This window comes from Rhincodon typus, chromosome 1 (assembly GCF_021869965.1).
Source record: "Rhincodon typus isolate 14 chromosome 1, sRhiTyp1.1, whole genome shotgun sequence".
NCBI lineage: Eukaryota > Metazoa > Chordata > Chondrichthyes > Orectolobiformes > Rhincodontidae > Rhincodon > Rhincodon typus.
The window spans coordinates 46,433,092-46,453,037 of NC_063332.1; the positions used below are offsets into that span (position 1 = coordinate 46,433,092).

Consider the following 19,946-nt stretch of genomic DNA (forward strand, 5'->3'; position numbering starts at 1 on the left):
AAAGTTATTTAACACATTCGTATTCAGATGCCCATACTCCGGGCCAATTTTTATTCACTAAACAAATCATTAAAATAACTCAGAAACAGAAGGACTGATCGTCATCACATCGCGGTTCGTGGGAATTTTCTGGGAGTTTGACTGCCGCGGTTCACGCGTCACAACAAGCGAGTGGAGACTTGCAAAGCACTTGATTGGTTGGAATGCGCTTTGGAACAACCTGGTCACGAAAGGAGCTTTAAAAATGCAAGTAAAAGCAAAGTGCTGCAGAAGCTGGATATCTCGAAAAAAAGCAGATCGTGCTGAAGAAGTCTTTGTACTCGAAACATTGACTGTTTCTCTCTCACAGATACTGCCAGGTCTGCTGAGTTTCTCCAGCATTTGCTATTTTTAATTTTATAAAATGCAAATGTTTCACTTGCACTTATCACCCTTGCACTCGCTGATCTACACTGGTTTCTGGTTCCTAAACTCCTGCAGTGTAGTGTTCTTCTGCTGGCGTTTACATGCCTTCCCGGACTTGCCCCTTTTGTCTAACCTGTCCCCGCACTACACCAAGTCGCGAAAAGGCGCTCAGTCTTTCATTCATTGTGCGGAATACAATTCCAGATGCGGCACAGACATTGGCCGGCATTGCTGTCTCCAGATCTATTTAACTGTGCGGCTATCTATCTGTCCTAGCTCGCTGCGAGTGTTCAATGGTTATGCACTCACTCGAAGCTGCAATGTAAATGCAGCAATGAGATTTGAAAAAAACTTTTCAAGCCACCTCCAAATCTTTTCTTTCCGGGAAAGAAAGCGATGTTGTACACAGCCAATAGCGATTGGCATTTTAGCCGACCAATAAGTCGAGGGGCCGCTGGTTTCTAAGTCCTTAAATGGAGAGCTGAATGCGAGAGGGGGAAGGAATGACCAAGCGGTGTGGCGGGCGGTGATTGACACAGAGACTAACCAATCAGGGGTTGCGGAGCCCGGGACTGTTCGGAAACGGAATGTTGATCGCGAACGCGAAGCCAATCAGAGGGAGCAGGAGGCGGGGCTTGTGGCTGAGCCAAGTTCAATCAGTGGTAGCAGCACCTGAGCAAACAGCAACAAAGTAACCCGGAAAATAACCACGCACAAAATGCTTAGCTTAGGCTCGGGAGGTGGAAAAACGGCGAAACCCTCATTTGTATCTTACGTTTCACCAGAGGTCAGTCTTTTTACACCTTTTCACGGTTTTTGAAATTAATTTTAAAAGCCAGAAGGAGGAATCTTGGGGCTGAGTCTCATGCTACTGAAGGCTTGAGGGGAACCTGCCGACAGGGCGCGGTGGCTGTTTATTCCTTTAACAACAGTTTAAACTATGCCCGAAGGCCTGGCATGAGAAAGCTTCCAGCTTTGCAGCGCTTTTTCTCTCTGTGTGTCTTTAAATGAGGTCAGGAACAGCAGGAAGAGTAATAAATATTAGTGTGGTGTCGTACATGCAGTAGTAGTTCTTGACATGATCGCGTTACGCATGCTGTGGGGGTCTGTGTTACCTCGTTTTCAATGAGCTGTTTCATATTTTTCTCTGATCTAGGTTATTATTATAATGCGAGGAAGTTGGAGACTCCTTGATTTGACTGGAAAACAGTGGTGAGGTCTCACAGGAGTTTTTACTGGGTCAGCTTTTTCATGGAATAAAATAGAGCATGTATTCAGGCTTACAGTTGCGTTTTAGTGAAGCCGACACCTCTTGTAGAAGAGTGTACCGCGCATAATTCTCTAATGTCTGCATATTTGCTGGTAATGCACAGTGCAAAAACTTTTCCAAAGTTTACATAATATGAACCGTGACTTTATTTAAAAAGTGTCTTGATTTGTTCAAGTATCTTACAATCTATTTTTAAGCAGTGATGTTCATGATATGTGCAGTTTGGGATTGGTGAGGAATATCGGACGTTGTCTGTGTGTGTGTGTGTCTCTCTCTGTCTCATGGAATAAATTATGTAGAATGCAATGGATAGGTGTCTCCACAAATGTAAGCCATTTACCTCATTCAGTTATTGTGAACTTAGCCTCTCGATTCAGTGACTTGCTTATGAATTCCAACATGTTCAATATTATCTGCTGTCAGTGGACAACTTAAACAAATTGCTGTTGATTATTTTCGTTTGTCAGTTGTTAATTATCTTAGCCAACATTACTTCCTTATTTATTTGTTCACAGGATACGGGTGTTGCTGTTATTGCCCATGCCTAATTCCTTTGGTGTGCTACCTGCAGTTTGTAATGTAGTTTGTAGCTGCTGCAGTTTGTAATGTAGGTACACCCACGGAGCCGTTAGGGAATGAGTTGCAGTGACATTGAAGGAATGGTGATATAGTTCCAAGTTAGGATAGTATGTGTGTTTTGGAGGGGAACTTGCAGGTCGTGTTCCCATGTCTTCTAGGTGATAGTCTGCAGCATCTGGGAAGGTTAAAAATCACACACCACCAGGTTATAGTCCAACAGGATTATTTGAAGACACAAGCTTTCGTCTTGCTCCTTCAGGTGTGAGTCTCGGAAAGCTTGTGTCTTCAAATAATCGTGTTGGACTATAACCTGGTGTCGTGTGATTTTTGACCTTGTCCACGCCAGTCCAACACTGGCACCTCCACATCATAACGTCAAAAGGCATCGAGCACCTCAGTCGGGGAAAAAGCGGAAGCCAGGTGAAAACAGCATAAGGAGCATGCTGCCACACCATTGCCCATCTACCCCTTCCCATGCCCACCACCTGCCCCAAGTTTAACAGAGCCTGTGGAAGCTGCACCGGTCTGTATAGGCACCTGTGGATTCCTCCTGAGAGTGGAAGCGAGTCATCCTTGTCTGCGAGGGATTCCGATGATGTTCCCATGTCTTCTAGGTGATAGAATTGTGGGTTTTGGAAGATGCAGTCGAAGGAGCCTTTGTGAGGAGTTGTCTGACTGGTTTACAATGCACAGTGGCACCAACAGTATGGGTTCAATTTCCACACTGGCTGAGGTTACCATGAAGGATTCTTTTGCTCAATCTTCCCCTTGACTGAGATGTAGTGACCCTCTGGTTAATTCACTATCTGTTGTCTCTCTCTACTGAGTGGCACTGTGGTCCCACAGGACAATGGCAACTTCACCTTAGTTTTACATACTGCTGTCACACTGGTGGAGGGAGTGACTGTTTGTTTGTTTTTAAAGGTTGTTATTAAAGGTGTTAAATAGAGTGTTAACTGAGTGGGCTGCTTGGTCCTGGAAGGTGCCAGTTGTCTTGACTATTGTTAGAGCTGTGCGCATCAAGCGTGTAAGGAGTATTCTGTTGCACTCCCTTCCTTGTAAAGAATGAACAGGCTTTGCGGAGTTGAGAGGGGAGTTGCTCACTGCAGAATTCCTGGCCTCTGATCTGTTATTGTATCCAGCATTCCTTCTAAGCTCTAGAAGTGGTGCTTCTAGAAACTTCTGCTTCCAGAAGTCTTTGGTGTGTGTGTGGTCCTCAGACATCCATGCAGAAAAGAAAATTAGTGGGAGCGCTGCTTGTGGCCTTTGTCATATTTATGGCTGGTCCAGTTCAGGTTCTAGTCAATGATAACCCTCAATGTTGGCTGTAGGGGTTTCAGTAATGCCATTGAATATATAATAGTTAGATTTTCTTTTGGAGATGGTCATTGTCTGGCACTTGTGTATGTTACATGCAACTTGTCAGCCTGAACCAGAATATTGTCCAGGTTTTGCTGTGTTTGGACATGGACTGTTGGAAAGATGTTGTGAAACTTGAAAGGATTCAGCAAAGGTGTACAATGATGTTGCCAGGGTTGGAGGGTTTGTGCTATAGGGAGAGGCTGAATAGGTTGGGACAAAAACAAAGTTGCTGGAAAAGCTCAGCAGGTCTGGCAGCATCTGAAGGAAAAAAGTTAACGTTTTGGGTCCGGTGACCCTTCCTCGGAAATAGGCTGGGGCTATTTTCCTTGGAGAGTTGGAGGCTGAGGAGTGACCTTTTATAGTGGTTTATAAAATCACGAGGGGCCTGGATAGAGTGAATAGCTAAAGCCTTTTCCCCAGGGTACGGGAGTCCAAAACTGGAGAGCATAGGTTTAAGGAGAGAGGGGAAAGATTTAACAGGGACCTGAGAGGCAACTTTTTTGTGCAGGGGGTGGTGTGTGTATGGAATGAACTGCCAGAGGAAGTGGTGGAGATGGGTACAATTACAACAATTGAAAGCGTCTGGATGGGTAAATGAATCGGAAGAGTTTAAAGGGATATAGGCCAAATGCTGGCAAATGGGACTAAATGAATTTAGGATATCTAGTCTGCTTGGATGAGTTGGACTGTAGGGTATGTTTTTGTGCTGTATATCTCTCTGACTGCTTCAGTATCTGAGGAGTTCCAGTGATGCTCAATGTGGCACTATCCTTAGCAAACATCTGCACCTGAGGGAAGTAGCTGAGACAGTTGGGCCAAGGATACTTCTGAGAAACCTGGCGAAGTTGTGGCTTTGTTTAAAATTGTAAGGCTCAAAATCTCTGCTTTTATTTTGCTGGATATTTTATAAGGTTTTCAACGAAGTGGCATCAAGATGGAAGTTAATTAATTGATCAAACCTTTGATTTGTATCTGGCATATAGATACTTTAGACCTAAGGTCCATGTGGCTTTGAAGATAGATCTGAAAAGTTTAGGACTTGTTCCCCTTTTTTTTTTTTTGTTTAAAAGCAATTTTGAGAGGAGAGCTGATTGTGTTAAAATCATGGGTGGTCTGGGCAGTGTATATAGGGAGAAACCATTCCCTTCACGAAAGGATTTACAATAAGGTACAGATTTTAAAGTAACTAATAAAAGAAACAAGTGGTGTGAGAGAGACTTTTTCATGCAGTGCCTTGTTGGGGTCTGGAATGCAGTTTGAGTGTGGTAGAGGGTGGCTAGGTTCCTGGTAGATGATGACAGAATGGCATTGAATAAAATGATTATTCAGAGCTGGGTTCAACACAACGGACCAAGTGGCCTAATTCTGTCGTAATTTCGTCAATGTAGAATATTCAAAGTTTAACCCACCATACTTGATGTCTTCAAATGGTATATTGGGTGGCATCATTAATACAATTACAGTTGTGATTTCAAAGGCAATCCGATTTGCAGTACCTGTTGTACCTTGCCGGCAACGTCCACATCCTGTGAATGAATTTTAAAAAAAAAAAAAGCCTCCCGTTCTAATGAAACTTGAATGTTGTAGCTAAGATAGTTGCTTTTGTTATTATTATTTGTAAAGAAGAGGTTTGAGTGATTCATGCTTTGTACGTCTCTAGTTTAGAGAAATCCTCAAATCCACTTAATGCAATGTAAAAGGTTGCTTTGCATCCAGCCAAGAGGATAGAGAGAACCTTGATTCAATGTCTTACCTGTTGCTAACAGTTGGTTTCCACTTTGGACAAAGGAGAATGACTAACAGACTAGGACATGGCTAAGTGCTACCCCCAACACTGTTCAACATGTATACAAATGACCTGTCAACAATCACATCTTTTTGAAGTTTGTGTTTATGACGTGTTGCATCACCCAAGCTCCATATTTCTACACCCTGGACCAGATCCTTATTTTCTGAACTTTACACAGTAATGCAGCACAGAGTCTCATTATTGAATCCCTCTAAAACAATATCCGGTGTATTCCACCTTCACAATTCCAGTGCCAAATAAAAATTGAAAATAAACATTATCCTTCTGGAGGCTCTGAAGAAAACAGCTGTAGAACTCAAAACCAGAAATGACCAATTAACTGAACTTGTTGGATTTTTTTCTTCTATTCATTTGTGGGATGTGGGTGTCACTGGCTGGCTAGCATTCCTTGCCCATCCCTTAGTTGCCCTTGAGAGGGTGTGGGTGGTGAGCTACCTTCTTGAACTGCTGCAGTCCACCAGCTGTAGGTTGACCCACAATGCCAGTATATATGGGAATTCCACGATTTTGACCCAGCAACAGTGAGGGAACGACGATATATTTCCAAGTCAGGATGGTGTGGGGCTTGGAGGTGGTAGTGTTCCCATATGTCTGCTGCCCTTGTCCTTCTAGATGTAAGTGGTCGTAGGTTTGGAAGGTGCTGCCTAAGGATCTTTGAAATTCTGCAGTGCATCTTGTAAATAGTACACAATGCTGCCTCTGAGCATCGGTGGTGGAGGGAGTCAATGCTTGCAGATGTAGTGGCAGTCAAGCTGGCTGCTTTGTCCTGGATGGTGTCAAGCTTCTTGTGGTGTTGGGGCTGCACTCATCCAGGCAAGTGGTGAGTATTCCATCACACTCCTGACTTGTGCCTTGGAGATGGTGGACAGGCTTTGAGGAGTCAGGAGGTGAGTTACTTGCCACAGTATTCCTAGCTTCTGACCTGCTCTTGCAGCCACTGTATTTATGTGGGGAGTCCAGTTGAGTTTCTGGTCAATGATAACCACCAGGAGGTTGATAGTGGAGGATTCAGTGATGGTATTGCCACTAGATGTCAAGAGGTGTTAGTTAGATTGTCTCTTATTGGTGATGGGGGTCATTGCCTGGCATTTTGTTTGGTGCGGATGTCACTTGCCACTTGCCAGCCCAAGCCTGGATATTGTCCAGAGCTTGTTGCATTTGAACAGGGACTGCTTCAGTATCTGGAGAGTCACAAATGGTGCTGAACATTGTGCAGTCATCAGCAAACATCCCCACTGCTGACCTCCTGATGGAGGGAAGATCACTGAAGCAGCTGAAGATGATTGGGTTGGAGACACTACCCTGAGGAACTCCTGCAGAGATGTCCAGGAACTCTGTTGGATGATGCTGCCACAACATTTTGGCCTCGGCACTTGCTCTGTTATACTCGGCAGCAGAGTACTGTCCATCTGTCTCATGCTGGTTATCACACATCTTGTTGATACTGTCTCAATTACATCATAATTGGAACCCTTTGCTCAACAGTCGTTGGCTGTCTCAAACATCCACTCCCCTACTCATCTGTGAAATGACAGAAATCCACATGGATGAAACTACTGCACTGAAGCCTGCTTATCAGTCTATGACGACCTGTTTAGTCTGCCTTCCAACTTGCCATGCCATATGAAGCAACTTTCTTGAGCAAAATTGACAGCAGACAACCTTTGGGTTGAAGAATGGGAAACATGAGAAGTAACTAATGGTTTCCTTGTGACAAATGCCATCTGTCGAACTTTAACTCCTAGAGTGAGTGTGATCCTCATTAGACTGGGCAAGACCGGGTCCTCTGCTTAGTGAGCTTGCTCCACTTGGGCCATGAATACAAATCCCTTATGCACTTGAGAGTCAGGAGCAATGCTGCACAATACTGAGGGGCATTCCGCCTACAGAGTAGGTGGTGGACTAGTCACTTGAGACTAACTGAATCTGGGACTGCATTCACGAAATAAAATAGAAGTCTTATCCAAAAGGCAGGTTTTCCAATGGTGCTATGTGATGTGCCATCTGTGCTGCACAAATATTAAGCTAGATTTATATTTGACTGTAACCCTTCAGACTTTTGAGCGTGTAATCAAAGAGTCTTGATGTTACACTCAAGGAGCACCTTGTTTCTCTTCACTTGGTATTTACAACTGTTTCACTCATTTAAAGTTGCATTTAGGCACATGACCATAGTGCCTGTGTAAAGCATCATTTTATAATGTAATTGCCGCTTGAATCCACTGCCTGGTTTGACCTGACATCAGGTCTACTCGAGCGAGACTTTCTAGTGTAGGGATTTACGTTGTTAAATTTTGACCTTTGCTGAACTCTAAATTTATTTATGTGGAGCTGTTTCAGCTTGCAATAATGTTAAATACTGTAGGGATAGCAACATGGGAATGTTGCCCCTCAAGCCTGTTCCAACATTGAGTTAGATCACCCCTGATTTGTGATCAAATTTCATTTCAGAGCCTGTCTTTTTTCCATATCTAAACTTTTTTTTTTCTTGGCTTTTAAAATCTTGTCAATCTCTGCTTCAAAATAGTTGACACTGGGTCAGTTAATGATTTGTCAAAAGTGGATTGTGACTTTTGCTGCCATCTACATATAGGCACGAAGTTGAGGAACATTTCTGGAAAAACCAATGTAGATCCAGACCATGTCATCTTGCCACTGCTTGTGGAATCCAAGACTTGTGGAACACCACTAACTGCAAGTACCACTTGGAATGAATAGTTCCTCCCTTCTCTAACTCCTGCCACAGTTTCCTAGCCAGAGCTTTCTGATGTCTTCCTGATGTAGAAACATGGAAGATAGGAGCAGCAGGAGGCCATTTGGCCTTTCAAGCCTGCTCCGTCATTCACAATCATGGCTAATTGTCCAACTCAACAGCCTAATCCTGCTTTTTTCCCCATAACCTTGACCCCATTCGCCCGAAGTGCTATATCTAGCCGCCTCTTGAATACATTTCAATGTTTTGGCATCAACTACTTCGTGGTTATGAATTCCACTGGCTCACCACTCTTCGGGCGAAGAAATGTCTCCTCATCTTCATCCTAAATAATCTACCCTGAATCCTCATACTGTGACCCCCTGGTTTTGGACACACCCACCATTGGGAGCATCCTCCCTGCATTTACCCTGCCCAGTCCTGTTAGAATTTTATGTCTCAGATCCACCCCCACCCACACTCGTCTGAACTCAAGTGAGAACAATCACCACCTAGCCAATCTCTCCTCGTACGTCAGTCCCGGAACCAGCTTGGTAAATGTTTGCTGCACTCCCTCGAGAGCAAGAGCATTCTTCCTCCGAAAAGGAGACCAAAACTGCACACAATATTCCGAGATGGCTCCTGCTAAGAAAAGTGGAAAGAAAAACAAGCCATTCTGCCATCTGAGGGTGATTACAAGGGAATATCCATAGTGTGGATTTTGAGGTCTTCCTTGTGTTATTATGGAGATCCTTAAATTTGCAGTGAAGTAAATAGGTATTTCTGTCTTTATTGATATTTTATTTTTGATTCACTTGTGGGATGTGGGCATCACTGGCTGGCCAGCATTTATTGGCCATTCCTAGCTGCCTTTGAACTGAGTGACTTGCTAGGCCATTTTGGAGGTCAGTTGAGAGTCAACATATTGCTGTCGGACTGGAGTCATGTGGGTCAGACCAGGTAAAGATTGCAGATTTCCTTCCCTGAAGGACCATAGTGAGTCAGATGGATTTTTTTTTTCCAATGATCAGTAGTGGTTTCATGGTCATCATTAGATTCTTAATTTCTGATTTTTCTTTTTAACTGAATTTAAATTGCCATGGCAAGATGCGAACATGGGTCCTCAAGCATTAGCCTGAGATGTGGGTTTCTAGGCCATTGACATTGTGACTTCACCACTGCCTCCAACAAGGCTGTTCAGCTAAAGGTGTAAGGAGTGTTCTGTTTAGTATTTGTGTGCTTTTATTCAGAAAGCTGAGAATTCTCCTAACAAACCCTCCTAAGAGCATCCTACCCAGATTGGCCCCTCCACCCCATTCCCCCATAACACTGCATGGGGATTTTACCATGGCCAATCCACTTAGCCTGCCCATCTTTGGACTGTGATGGAAAACTGGAGTACTTGGAGGAAAACCGTGGAGAATATGCATACTCCACACACTTGCCCAAGGCCGACATTGAACCTGGGTTGCTGGCTCTGTGAGGCAGCAGTGTTCACCACTGTGCCACCCTTCCTGTCATATCCGACAAAGGTCTGCAAACAACCAACATGGATGAAAATTAAACTGTCTGGTTCACTAATGTCTTTTCTCTTAGGGACAGAATTCTGCTGGCAAAATGTGACTAGACCCGCAGCAATGTGTTTGACCTTTTTAAATGCCCTCTCCCCAATTAGGGATGGGAGCCAAATGCTGGCCTAGCAAGCAATGCCCACATCTTGTGAATGAATTTTAAAATAAGCCTCTTTCTAAAATTTCAAATGTCTCATCGACTGAATTTAAGCATATAAGGAGTAGGAGGTTTTCTGTTCATTGCACTGAAGATGTGCTTTTCATGGTAGTTGTCAAAGATGTTAGCACTGCACAGGTTCAGTTTATGAATTTGATATACACAGATTCAAACCTCCGCTGATGTATCTAGATTGCCATGATGGAATAACATACTACAAATGTCAATGGTTTCTTTGAATGGTATACTGGTAAAGAAGCTAGCAATATTGAAAGAGCACATGACATGCTGTTGTTATCAATGTGTAGGTCTTGTGTGATCATTGTGAAAGTGAAGGATTCCTTCAAAGTCTGAGGGGAATCCTGTTTCAAAACTGATTGCAGCAGTTTGCACAACTGTATGGCCAATTCTGGTTGTGCAGATATGAGCAATTAGCATCCTCTTCTTATGCTGAATAAATTAGTGTCCACTCTTCTTCAAGTTGTCTTGTGCCCCACTCCTGATGAGTGCAAGATAAAAAGCTCCATTCCCACCTGTTTGACCTGTCTGTCTCCTCTCCACCTATCTTCTCCTCTATCCATCTTCTATCCACCTCCCCCTCTCTCCCTATTTATTTCAGAACACTCTTCCCCTCCCCCATTTCTGATGAAGGGTCGAGGCCCGAAACATCAGCTTTCCTGCTCCTCTGATACTGCTTGGCCTGCTGTGTTCATCCAGCTCGACACCTTGTTATCTCAGATTCTGCAGTCCCTACTATCTCTGTTTTTCGTTGTTCGCCAGCACTACTTTTAAACAGACTGTGCATGAATATCTCTTTCTTGACGTCCATGTGTTACTTTTTTTGAGGCTTCATACTGAAACATGTTTCACATTGCGAGTGGCCAAATTACTGATATTGCACATTTGGACTGTTTAAGTATAATATGCCCAAACCTTGGATAAGATCAATGATCTATAACGTAGATAACATTGCACTTTCCTGAATGTGCTGAACTTTTCAAAGATCATAGTGGGAAGTGCAGGAAGTATTATTATGAAATAATTTTGTCTGTTACTGAAGCAATTTATAACTTTTTAAACTTTTTTCATTAGATGTTTTGCAGAACAAATTAACACTAAGCATAACGTCTTGTAAAATTATCCTTTGTATCTTTAAAAATCATTGAATTGTGAGGGAGAACACTGAGCAGGCCCAATGAGCCAGAATGAGTGAGTGTGTGGAAGTTGAACAGTTGCATTTAACACTTCCTTCCTGTATCACTGGGTGTGATGGAATAATGCAACTTGTGGTATGACCAGTAAATGAGTAGCTACTTTTTTCAAATAATTGTTTTACTGCTGTGTACAGGAATAGCTAGTTCAGCTCCTCAAAGCCTGCTCCACATTTGCAAAGTGGAAAATTGTCTAGGTTTGTCTATCCACAAAGAGGAAACATCCCACTTGGCCAATTACTCCATCAGTCAACCGCCCATCAGCAAAGTTTATGAATGGGTCATCAACAGTGTTATCAAGTGGAATAACCTGCTCTCTGACACTCAAATTGAGTTCCACCAGGGCCACTCCTGACCACAGTACAGCCTTGGCCCAATGTGTGTGTGTGCGTGCATGTGCTGCACTGCTTGGAGTCATAGCCGGCACAAAGGACAATTGTTGTGTTTGCTGCAGATCTGTCATCTCCACCCTGGGAGTTCCTTGGGATAGTGTCCTACACCTAGGCGTTGTTAGCTGTTTCATCAGCGACCTTCTGTCCATCATAAAATCAGAAGTGGGAATGTTTGCCGATTGAATGCACAGCATTCAACAAAATTTGCTGCAACTCCTACTGAAGGTGTTAATATCCATGTGTAGGAAGACCTGGACAATATCCAGCTTTGGGCTGATTATTGGCAGCTAATGTTCACACCACAGCAGTGCCAGGCAATGACCAAATTCAAAGAGAATCCAGCCGTTACCATTTTGACATGCAATGGTGTGGAGAGAAATGGACAAAGTGAGGACTACCAGGCAGGCAGACACTGAGCTGGATTCAGTAGAACTAATGGATTCAGTTCTTGCTTTACTATTGTTTGAGTCTGGTAAATGTCTGTGACACAGGAAGGAAATGTTAAATGCAACTTTCCGACTCTTAACTTCTTCTAACCAATTTGTGTATTATGTTCAAATTTAACAATACATAAAACACAAGTACATAATATAATTAAATAATCAAAACTCCTAAGAAATAGGAGCATGAGTAGGTTTCTTAGACCCTCAAGCCTTCATCTGAAATGATGGCTATTCTGTCCTAGGCATCATCTCCAGTCTTTAACTCCCTGATTTTTACTTCAAAAATCTGTCTACCTACCTCCTATTTACCAGTGTGGTGGTTTTTTGTTTTTTTTTTTTTCTTTGCCACTCGTTCAACCTGTCTATATCCCCTTGCAGACTTCTTAAATCTTCCTCACAATATGAACCCCCCCCCAACTCCAACCAAATTTGAAATCCATGACATTCTGCCTTTTCCTCCAAGTCACTATTATTGATCCTTGTGGCACTCCAATAGTTTTTTGTCTTTGCAACCTGGGGGCAAACCCTAGTATCCTAACTTCTGTGTATTAACCGTTCTAGTACCCCAATGCCATGAGCTCCTATCTTGTCTCAGGAAAAGCTTATTGCACAACTTAGTAAATGCCACGGAGAAATTGAAATATACTACATCTGTCGGTTCCCCTTGTCAACCCTTGCTTGTTGCATCCTCCAACTCCAGCAAATCTGTCAAACCCATTTTCCTTTCATTAAAACAACGTTGACTTTGTGTTAAGCTTCTCTAAATATCCTTCCTTCTCTTCCTTAACTGACTTTGGGAAAATGCTAATCATAGATATTAGGCTAACTGGTCTATAGTTTCCTGTGTTATGTCTCCCTCCCATCTTTAGCAGGGCCACTGTATTAACAGTTTCTCAATCAAAGAAGGCAGCTCACCACCACCCTCCAGGGCAGCTAGGGGTCAGCAATAAATGCTGGCCAGCCAGCAATATCCATGTTCCATGAGCGAATTTAAAACACCAACTGCAACCCTCCTGAAATCCAGTCGGCTCTGGAATATTTTGATCAATGTGTCCACTATCTCTGCAGCCAATTCCCTTTAAAATTCTTGGATACAGGACATTAGATTCCTGGGGTCCTACCTGTCTCTTAGGTGCCCTGTACTGTACAGGGTACTCCAGATATTTCACTGGCCTACATAACTGAACTGTGACATTCCTACATTTGTATTCCATTTTTGTTCAATAAATTATAACATTTGTTAGCTTTCTAATTACTGTACCTGGATACTAGCCTTCTACAGTTCTTGCACCAGCATATCCTGATTGCTTTGCATCTTAGTTCTGCATTCTCTTGCCATTTTTAGATGGTTTTTAAATTCTTTCTCCCAAACTGGACAATTTCACATTTTCCTACCATATACTATATGTTAGATCTCTGCCGAAAGTGATATAGACAGGTCTTGTCCTATTCATAACTTAGTTTCCTACCTATCTTTGCCAGATTTTCTAATGACAAAGATATCTTCTGTCCTTCATATTCATATAATTTATGTAAATTGTAAATAGTTGAGGTCCCAGCACCTATCTCTGTAGTACCCTACTTGTTACATCTTGTCAACCTGGAAAAGGCCCACTCATGCCTGTCTCTTCCAGATGACCAGCCAATCTTCTATCCATGTTAATAAGCTATCCCTACAGCATGAGCTTTTATTTTCTGTAATATCTTTTATGAAATGCTGCATCAAATGCCTTCTAGAAATATGTCCAGTATATACGCTAATTTCCTTCATCCGGAACACGTGTTGTTACCTCAAAGAAACAACAGATTGATCAAACGTGATTTCATCCTCAAATTGTTGATTTTGAATGATTACCTTGATCTTATCCAAATGCCCTGCAATAGCTTCTAACATTTTCCCTATGATATATTAAGTTAACCTAGCTTTACAGTTTCCTTGTTCTGTCTCCTTTTTTGAATAAAGGAGTTCATTTGCTACCTTCCTGAATCCAGGGAATTTTGGGTAATTACATCAGTGCTTCAGCTATCACAGTGACACTTCTTTTGTAAAATTTCATTTTACATCATTAATTCCTCAAGCTCCTTTTTTCTTAAAGGACCAATGATTGCTTTTTTAAAATTTCAAAAAACAGATAATAGAAACTCACTTTTATTTACAGTGAGCTTTCTCTCTACTCAGTTGTTTTGTTTTAGTTGATCTTAGCTTTTTATTTAAACTTTGTCCAGTTTTCTGATTTTGCCATCTGTGCACAATTGTGATTTTTTTTTTTCTTAATTTGATATTCCCTTAACAATGACTGACTATAAGATGTTAGCACAGATGTAGGCCATGCCACTAATCAAGGCTGTTGTGCAATATAATGGGATCGTGACTGATCTGTTAATCATCAACTCTACTTGCCTGCCTTTTCCCCCAAAAACCCTTGATTCCCTTACTGATTTACCAGTCTGTCTATCTTCGCCTTGAATGTGTTTCATGAATCACCCTCAACAGCTCTCTGCAGTAAAGAATTTAATGGATTCACAATTCTGAGAATATTTCCTTCTCTCTGTTTTAAGTGTGTGACCCTGTAATCTGAGTTTATGCCCCGGTTTTAGATATTTCCACAAGGGAAACAACCCAACCGCATCTACCCTGTCAGTCCCCTAAAATTGTATGTACTACAATAAGGTTGTCTCTCTCTTCTTAATTCCAACAAGTGCAGCCCCGACCTACACAACCTCTTCTCATAAGGCAGTTCCTCCATATCTGGTGGTATCTAGCCTTCTCTGGACTGTCTGCAGTGCCGGTAAAAGTTTTTTGTCTAAGGGGTACGTAACTTCATATTATTCCAGCTGGTCTGACTAGTGCAAAATAATATAGCTTAGCAAAACCACCCTACTTTTATACTCCATTCCGTTGGAAATAAAAGACAACATCCCATTTGCTTTCTATCATCTGCTGAACTTGGATGCTAGCCTTTTGTGATTCATGCATGAGGACTTCCAAATCCTTTCTGCAGTCTTTCTCCATTTAAATAATATTCAGCTCCTCTATTAAAATTATATGACCTCTTGTTTCCTCACATTATATTCCATCTGCCAAGTTTTTGCCTGCTCCCTTAACCCATCTGTATCCATCTGGAGACTGAGTCATTCTTACCACTTGCCTTCCCACCTATTTGTCACCACAAACTTTCCTCATCCAAGTCATTATTGTAGCATAAATAATTGTGGCCGTAGCACTGATCCCTGTGGCACTTCACTAGTCACAAGTTGCCACCCTGAAAATGCACTCCTTGTCCTAATTCTGTCTTCTGTTAGCATGGATACAGCATCGTCTAACTAATATGACCACCAACACCATGAGCTCTTTTCTGAGGTAGCCAAATATGTCAAACTTGGCAAAATGCCTTCTGGAAATCCAAATGTATTATATTACACTGCTTCCCCTCCAACTATCATGCTTGTTACCACCTGAAAGAATTGTGAACCCCTGCTGACTCTGCTTGATCATGTTACAATATCACTGTCCCTCTTTTTTTTGTATACCTCAATCCAGTCACCCCTCTGCTTTTTCTGCTCGAAGGCTTGGGTTGCTTCCCTATCTGGTAGTTTCCTAGTTGAACTGCTGCAGTCCATACAAATTGTGGTGAATCTTCTTTACATCCACTCGAGCAATCATATCCTCTTTGTAGTGTGATGACTGGAAATGCACGCAATGCTCCAGATGTGGCCTAACACTTAACTTCATATTTAATCTTCCTGCTGTTGTATTCAGTGTCTTGACTATTAAAGGCAAGAATCCCAAATGCTTTCTCAACCCCTTTATCCACCGGGTTCTGTGGACGTGCACTCCAAGGTCCTTCTCGTTCCATGTAGTACATAGTATTCTATTCATTGTGTACTTCCTGTCAAAATACATCACCTCCATAGCTCAGGGTTAAATCTGACTAGCCCATCTATAGTAGTCTGTAGCTTTCCTCCCTGCTGTTTACTGCATCATCAATTTTTGTGTCAACTGCGAATTTACTGATCAAATGTTTGTGTCTAGGTCATTTAATGTACACTTCAAGCAAAGGACTCAAGCACCGAATGGTAATCATCTCTCATTCTTATAAACTCAAATATAGGCCCAATCTCTGCAATCTCTCGTCATAGCTCAGTCCTGCCATCCCACCTTCCAGGAACTAATCTGTTGAACTTCCTCTGCATTTCATCAGTGCTAAGTATATTCTTCCTTGGGTAAGGCGATCCAACTCCATCTCACCAAAGTTCTGTGCAGTCAGTGCAAGACATCTTCACTCCTGTATTCTAATCCTCTTGCACTAAAGGTCATAAGGGAGGCAATGGCCTAGTGATACTATTGTTGAACTGTTAATCCAGAGACTCGGATAACGTTCTGGGGACAAAGATTCGAATCCCGCCATGGCTAATGTGGAATTTGAATTGAATAAATATTGGGAATTAACAATCTAATGATGACCATGAATCAATTGTTTGTTCGAAAAACCCACCTGGTTCACTAATGTCCTTTAGGGAAGGAAACTGCCATCCTTACCTGGTCTGGCCAGACCCACAGCAATGTGGTTGACTCTGGGAAAATAGAGATAGGCAATAAATGCTGCCTAGCCAGCAAAGCCCTCATCCTGTTAATGAACAAGGGAAAAAGAATATTCCGTTTGCCTTCCTGATTGTTTGCTACACCATCATGTTAATTGTGAATGATTTATGCACAAGGAAACCAGTGTCCTTTTTGAGAATTTGGGACGATTTTGATCTTCTCTTAAGAAATACACCACACCTCCATTCCTTCTACCAATGTGTATAACTTTGAACTTTGTATTATGTTCCATCTGCCATGTTCTTGCTCATCCAGTCCATAGTCCCTTGAAGCCTCTTTACATTATCCTCTCTACAAACAATACCACTTAGTTTTGTGTCATCTGCAAACTTGGAAAGTTGGCAGGAAGGCAAGCACATTTACATGTTTTGTAAATAATCCCAATATTTGTTTCCCATATTTAGATGGACTACTCCTTCTACTAACGAATCTCTGAAGAACTTTTCCATTAGCTTTCTAAATTGCTTAATTTCAGTTTAATTAGTGACTACCTTGGAAATGCTTTTTATTGCTGAAATGTTGATGGCACTGCTAAAGAAACCATAAGAAATGAAGTAATGGGAATAGGTAATTTCCTTCAGCTTGGTTTGTAGAATTCAAGTTTTACTTCAGAGTTTGATTATCTGAAACTACTCTGACACTCTTGCCCAACATAGAGGGAATCTCTGTATGGAACTGTCTCATTTCTGGTGTGTTTCGAAGTTAATATATCATAGCATTGTTACAGCATGGAAGGAGACCATATGACTCCCTGTCCTTACTGGCTCTTTTCAAGGTAGAGTCAGCTGCTCCTCCTCCTCTTTTCTGTAGTTATGTTAGTTAATTTTCTTCTTCTGTCAAAAACTGTGTAATCTAATCATCAGCCTTCACTACACTCAGTGCATTCCAAGACCAAACCTGTTGTGTGTTTTTTTAAATGAAGTCCTTCATGCTGCCTTTATCTATCTTTTGCCATAAATCAGAATTCTGCGGTTTTCCAATCCAATATTGAAAGTTCTGCAACATCTCTTTGAGGAATAGAGACTTCTTTCTGTGCCTGACCATATTTTATTCCCCTCAGTTTTGGTGAACCCATTGTTCACAATGAGATTCACGATTGTCACATTCAGTTAAATCAGCGAGTGCCTTTTAAATCTTGGGTTGTCTCTTTATTTTTGTTTTTAACTTCCTTCCTTGTCCACTTACGCTACTAGCATTTCCAGTTTTTGTTACTTTGAAAAGAGAAGTGAACAATTGGCAAAGGTCCCAAAAAAGTAATATTTCTCCCACAGCCAAAATAGATGCAGCAATGATGTAAGTTGGCATGATTGTTTCTCTTGTTTGCGTAGACTCAACCCACGAGTAAGATGATTTTCAGTATTTCTATTGATGGAACTTTTATTAGAAAATAAGTAAACTCTTTTAAGAAAAGCTGAAAGATGCTGTCCAAGCTTTTGGCCTTGGATCCATCAGAATGGAATTGCAAGAGTACCAAATCTCAAAGGAAACAGCAGTTTGTTGCATGCAGAGAGGGTGCTTAGTGGCTAGCAAGTGAACTCCAATACAGATTTTGGCAAGGAGAATGCACTAGGGGATACTTTAACTGCCAAGCTTTTGTTTAAGTTCAAACCTGGTAAACCTTGATTCTGGTCAAGGCATTGCCATTGTGAATGCACCAGGGAATGGCTCTTCCCCAACATTTGTTTTAGCTGTAAAGTTGCAATGTGTAGACACAGTTTTTTTTTTTTTTTTTTTTTTTTTTCCGTTTGCAAAGAACAAGGCTCTGATTGTGAATGTGAGATACTTCTGGTAAGTGAACTACATTGTAAGCCCAAATGTAAACCCAATTGGTGACTGGCTTTCCCTGGAAAAACATTTACGAACAAGGTTGACTTGTTTGAAACAGTCCTGAAACTTTCTGGTACAGTGATCAATTTCACAACATCCATGCTGAGATTTGAACTCATGACCACCTAGAATCCTTATCCTGTAACATAATTAATACTGCAGTAATGGGTAAACAATTGTCATTCTCTGCCTGAAACTGGCCAGATAAGTTGAAGGCATTCAAGCTGTTCTAGTTTTAATAACTTGAGTTGAGGGCAGAATTGAAGAAACTGAGATTCATGTTTCGCTGTGGTATAGTGGCCATAGTGTGCAGCAGCAATTCATGGAGGAATGTTTATACAATTTATTTCACGAACTATTTCAATGTTAAATGTTGACACAAATATGACTTCATTTATGAAGTAGAGTTTTTTATGTGCAGGTAGTTTGAGCTATACACGAGTCTTCAGTAATAGTTTTTTTGGTTTGAAACCTTGTACAGGGTTTTTTGATTTTCTGCAGTTTTATGCGTTAGTTTAATGTGTTCAGCAGGAAAAAATTGGCATTAGAGGCAGTCTAGAGAAGCTTCACTGGGTTGATTTGAATGTGAAAGGGTTCTTTTGAGGAGATGTTGAGTAGGTTGGGTCTGTACTCGAGTTTAGAATGCGAGGCAATTTTACTGAAAGTTAAGATTCTTTTAAGGGCCTTGACAAGGTAGATTCGGAAAGCTAGAATCTCCCACAGGGAAACCACTTCCATTGGGCTTAATTTCAATTCAGGGGTCACACATTAAGGTAGTGATAAGGAGGAATTTGCTTGAGGGTTGTAAAGCTGTGAAATTCTTGACTAAAGAGGCTGGGTCGTTAGAAATATTTAAAGTTTTAGAAATTTTGGTCCTTTTTTTTGATCGGGAATTATTGGGACAAGGCAGCAAAGGGGAGCTGAGGACTATCTGATCAGCCATGATCTCTGACTGGAGGAACAGACTGGGTAGGCTGAATGGCCTACTGTTTTTGTTCTTGCATCTTCTTTAGGTTAGCCCATTCTTAATACACTTCTTTCAGTATCGTTAAATGTCACCCTGTAGAAAGAAGTCCATTTCTTTGGGAAAGTATAGGGAAAATTTGTCAGGCATGTTAAGAATAAAACTTTATACTTTTTCTTCTGACATTCCTTTTCCGTATTTGGAAAAATGTCCTTTTGTACTTCCTAAAATGGTTGACCAAGGATAGTTACTGATACTGACATTAGGAACACCATGATGCCATCTCAAATGTTAAGTCTGTAATGTGTAATATTTACCATGTTACTGTTCACACTGTAGACTTGTGGTAATTTGGTTGAGCACATTATTGTACTTATCTGAATTAGCCCTGTGCAACAAGATCCCACAGAACAGGCAACATTCAAAGTGTAGAATTATTCTTGCCTTTTCTCAGTTGCAGACAGAATTTGACCATCCATGTTTTGAGTGAAAGCTGATGAATTTCCAGACTACAAGGTGTAGAGCTGGATGAACACAGCAGGCCAAGCAGCATCAGAGGAGCAGGAAGGCTGACGTTTCGGGCCTAGACCCTTCTTCCCCTACTATCTCCCTCAGAACATTATGTTTTTCAATTAAATCATCTCTGACTCTTCTGAACAC

General features: G+C 41.6%; 1 protein-coding gene across 1 annotated transcript in view; it reads left to right on the plus strand.

The window, feature by feature from the left end:
* The first annotated feature begins 919 nt into the window (after positions 1–919).
* The window catches only part of mtmr12 (myotubularin related protein 12), a 189,259-nt gene continuing 170,232 nt past the window's right edge, over positions 920–19,946 (plus strand). The window contains exon 1 of the mRNA XM_048614037.1: positions 920–1,192. Within this exon, the coding sequence (XP_048469994.1) occupies positions 1,124–1,192 (69 nt within the window). The 5' untranslated portion in view covers positions 920–1,123. The remainder of the gene's footprint in view (positions 1,193–19,946) is intronic.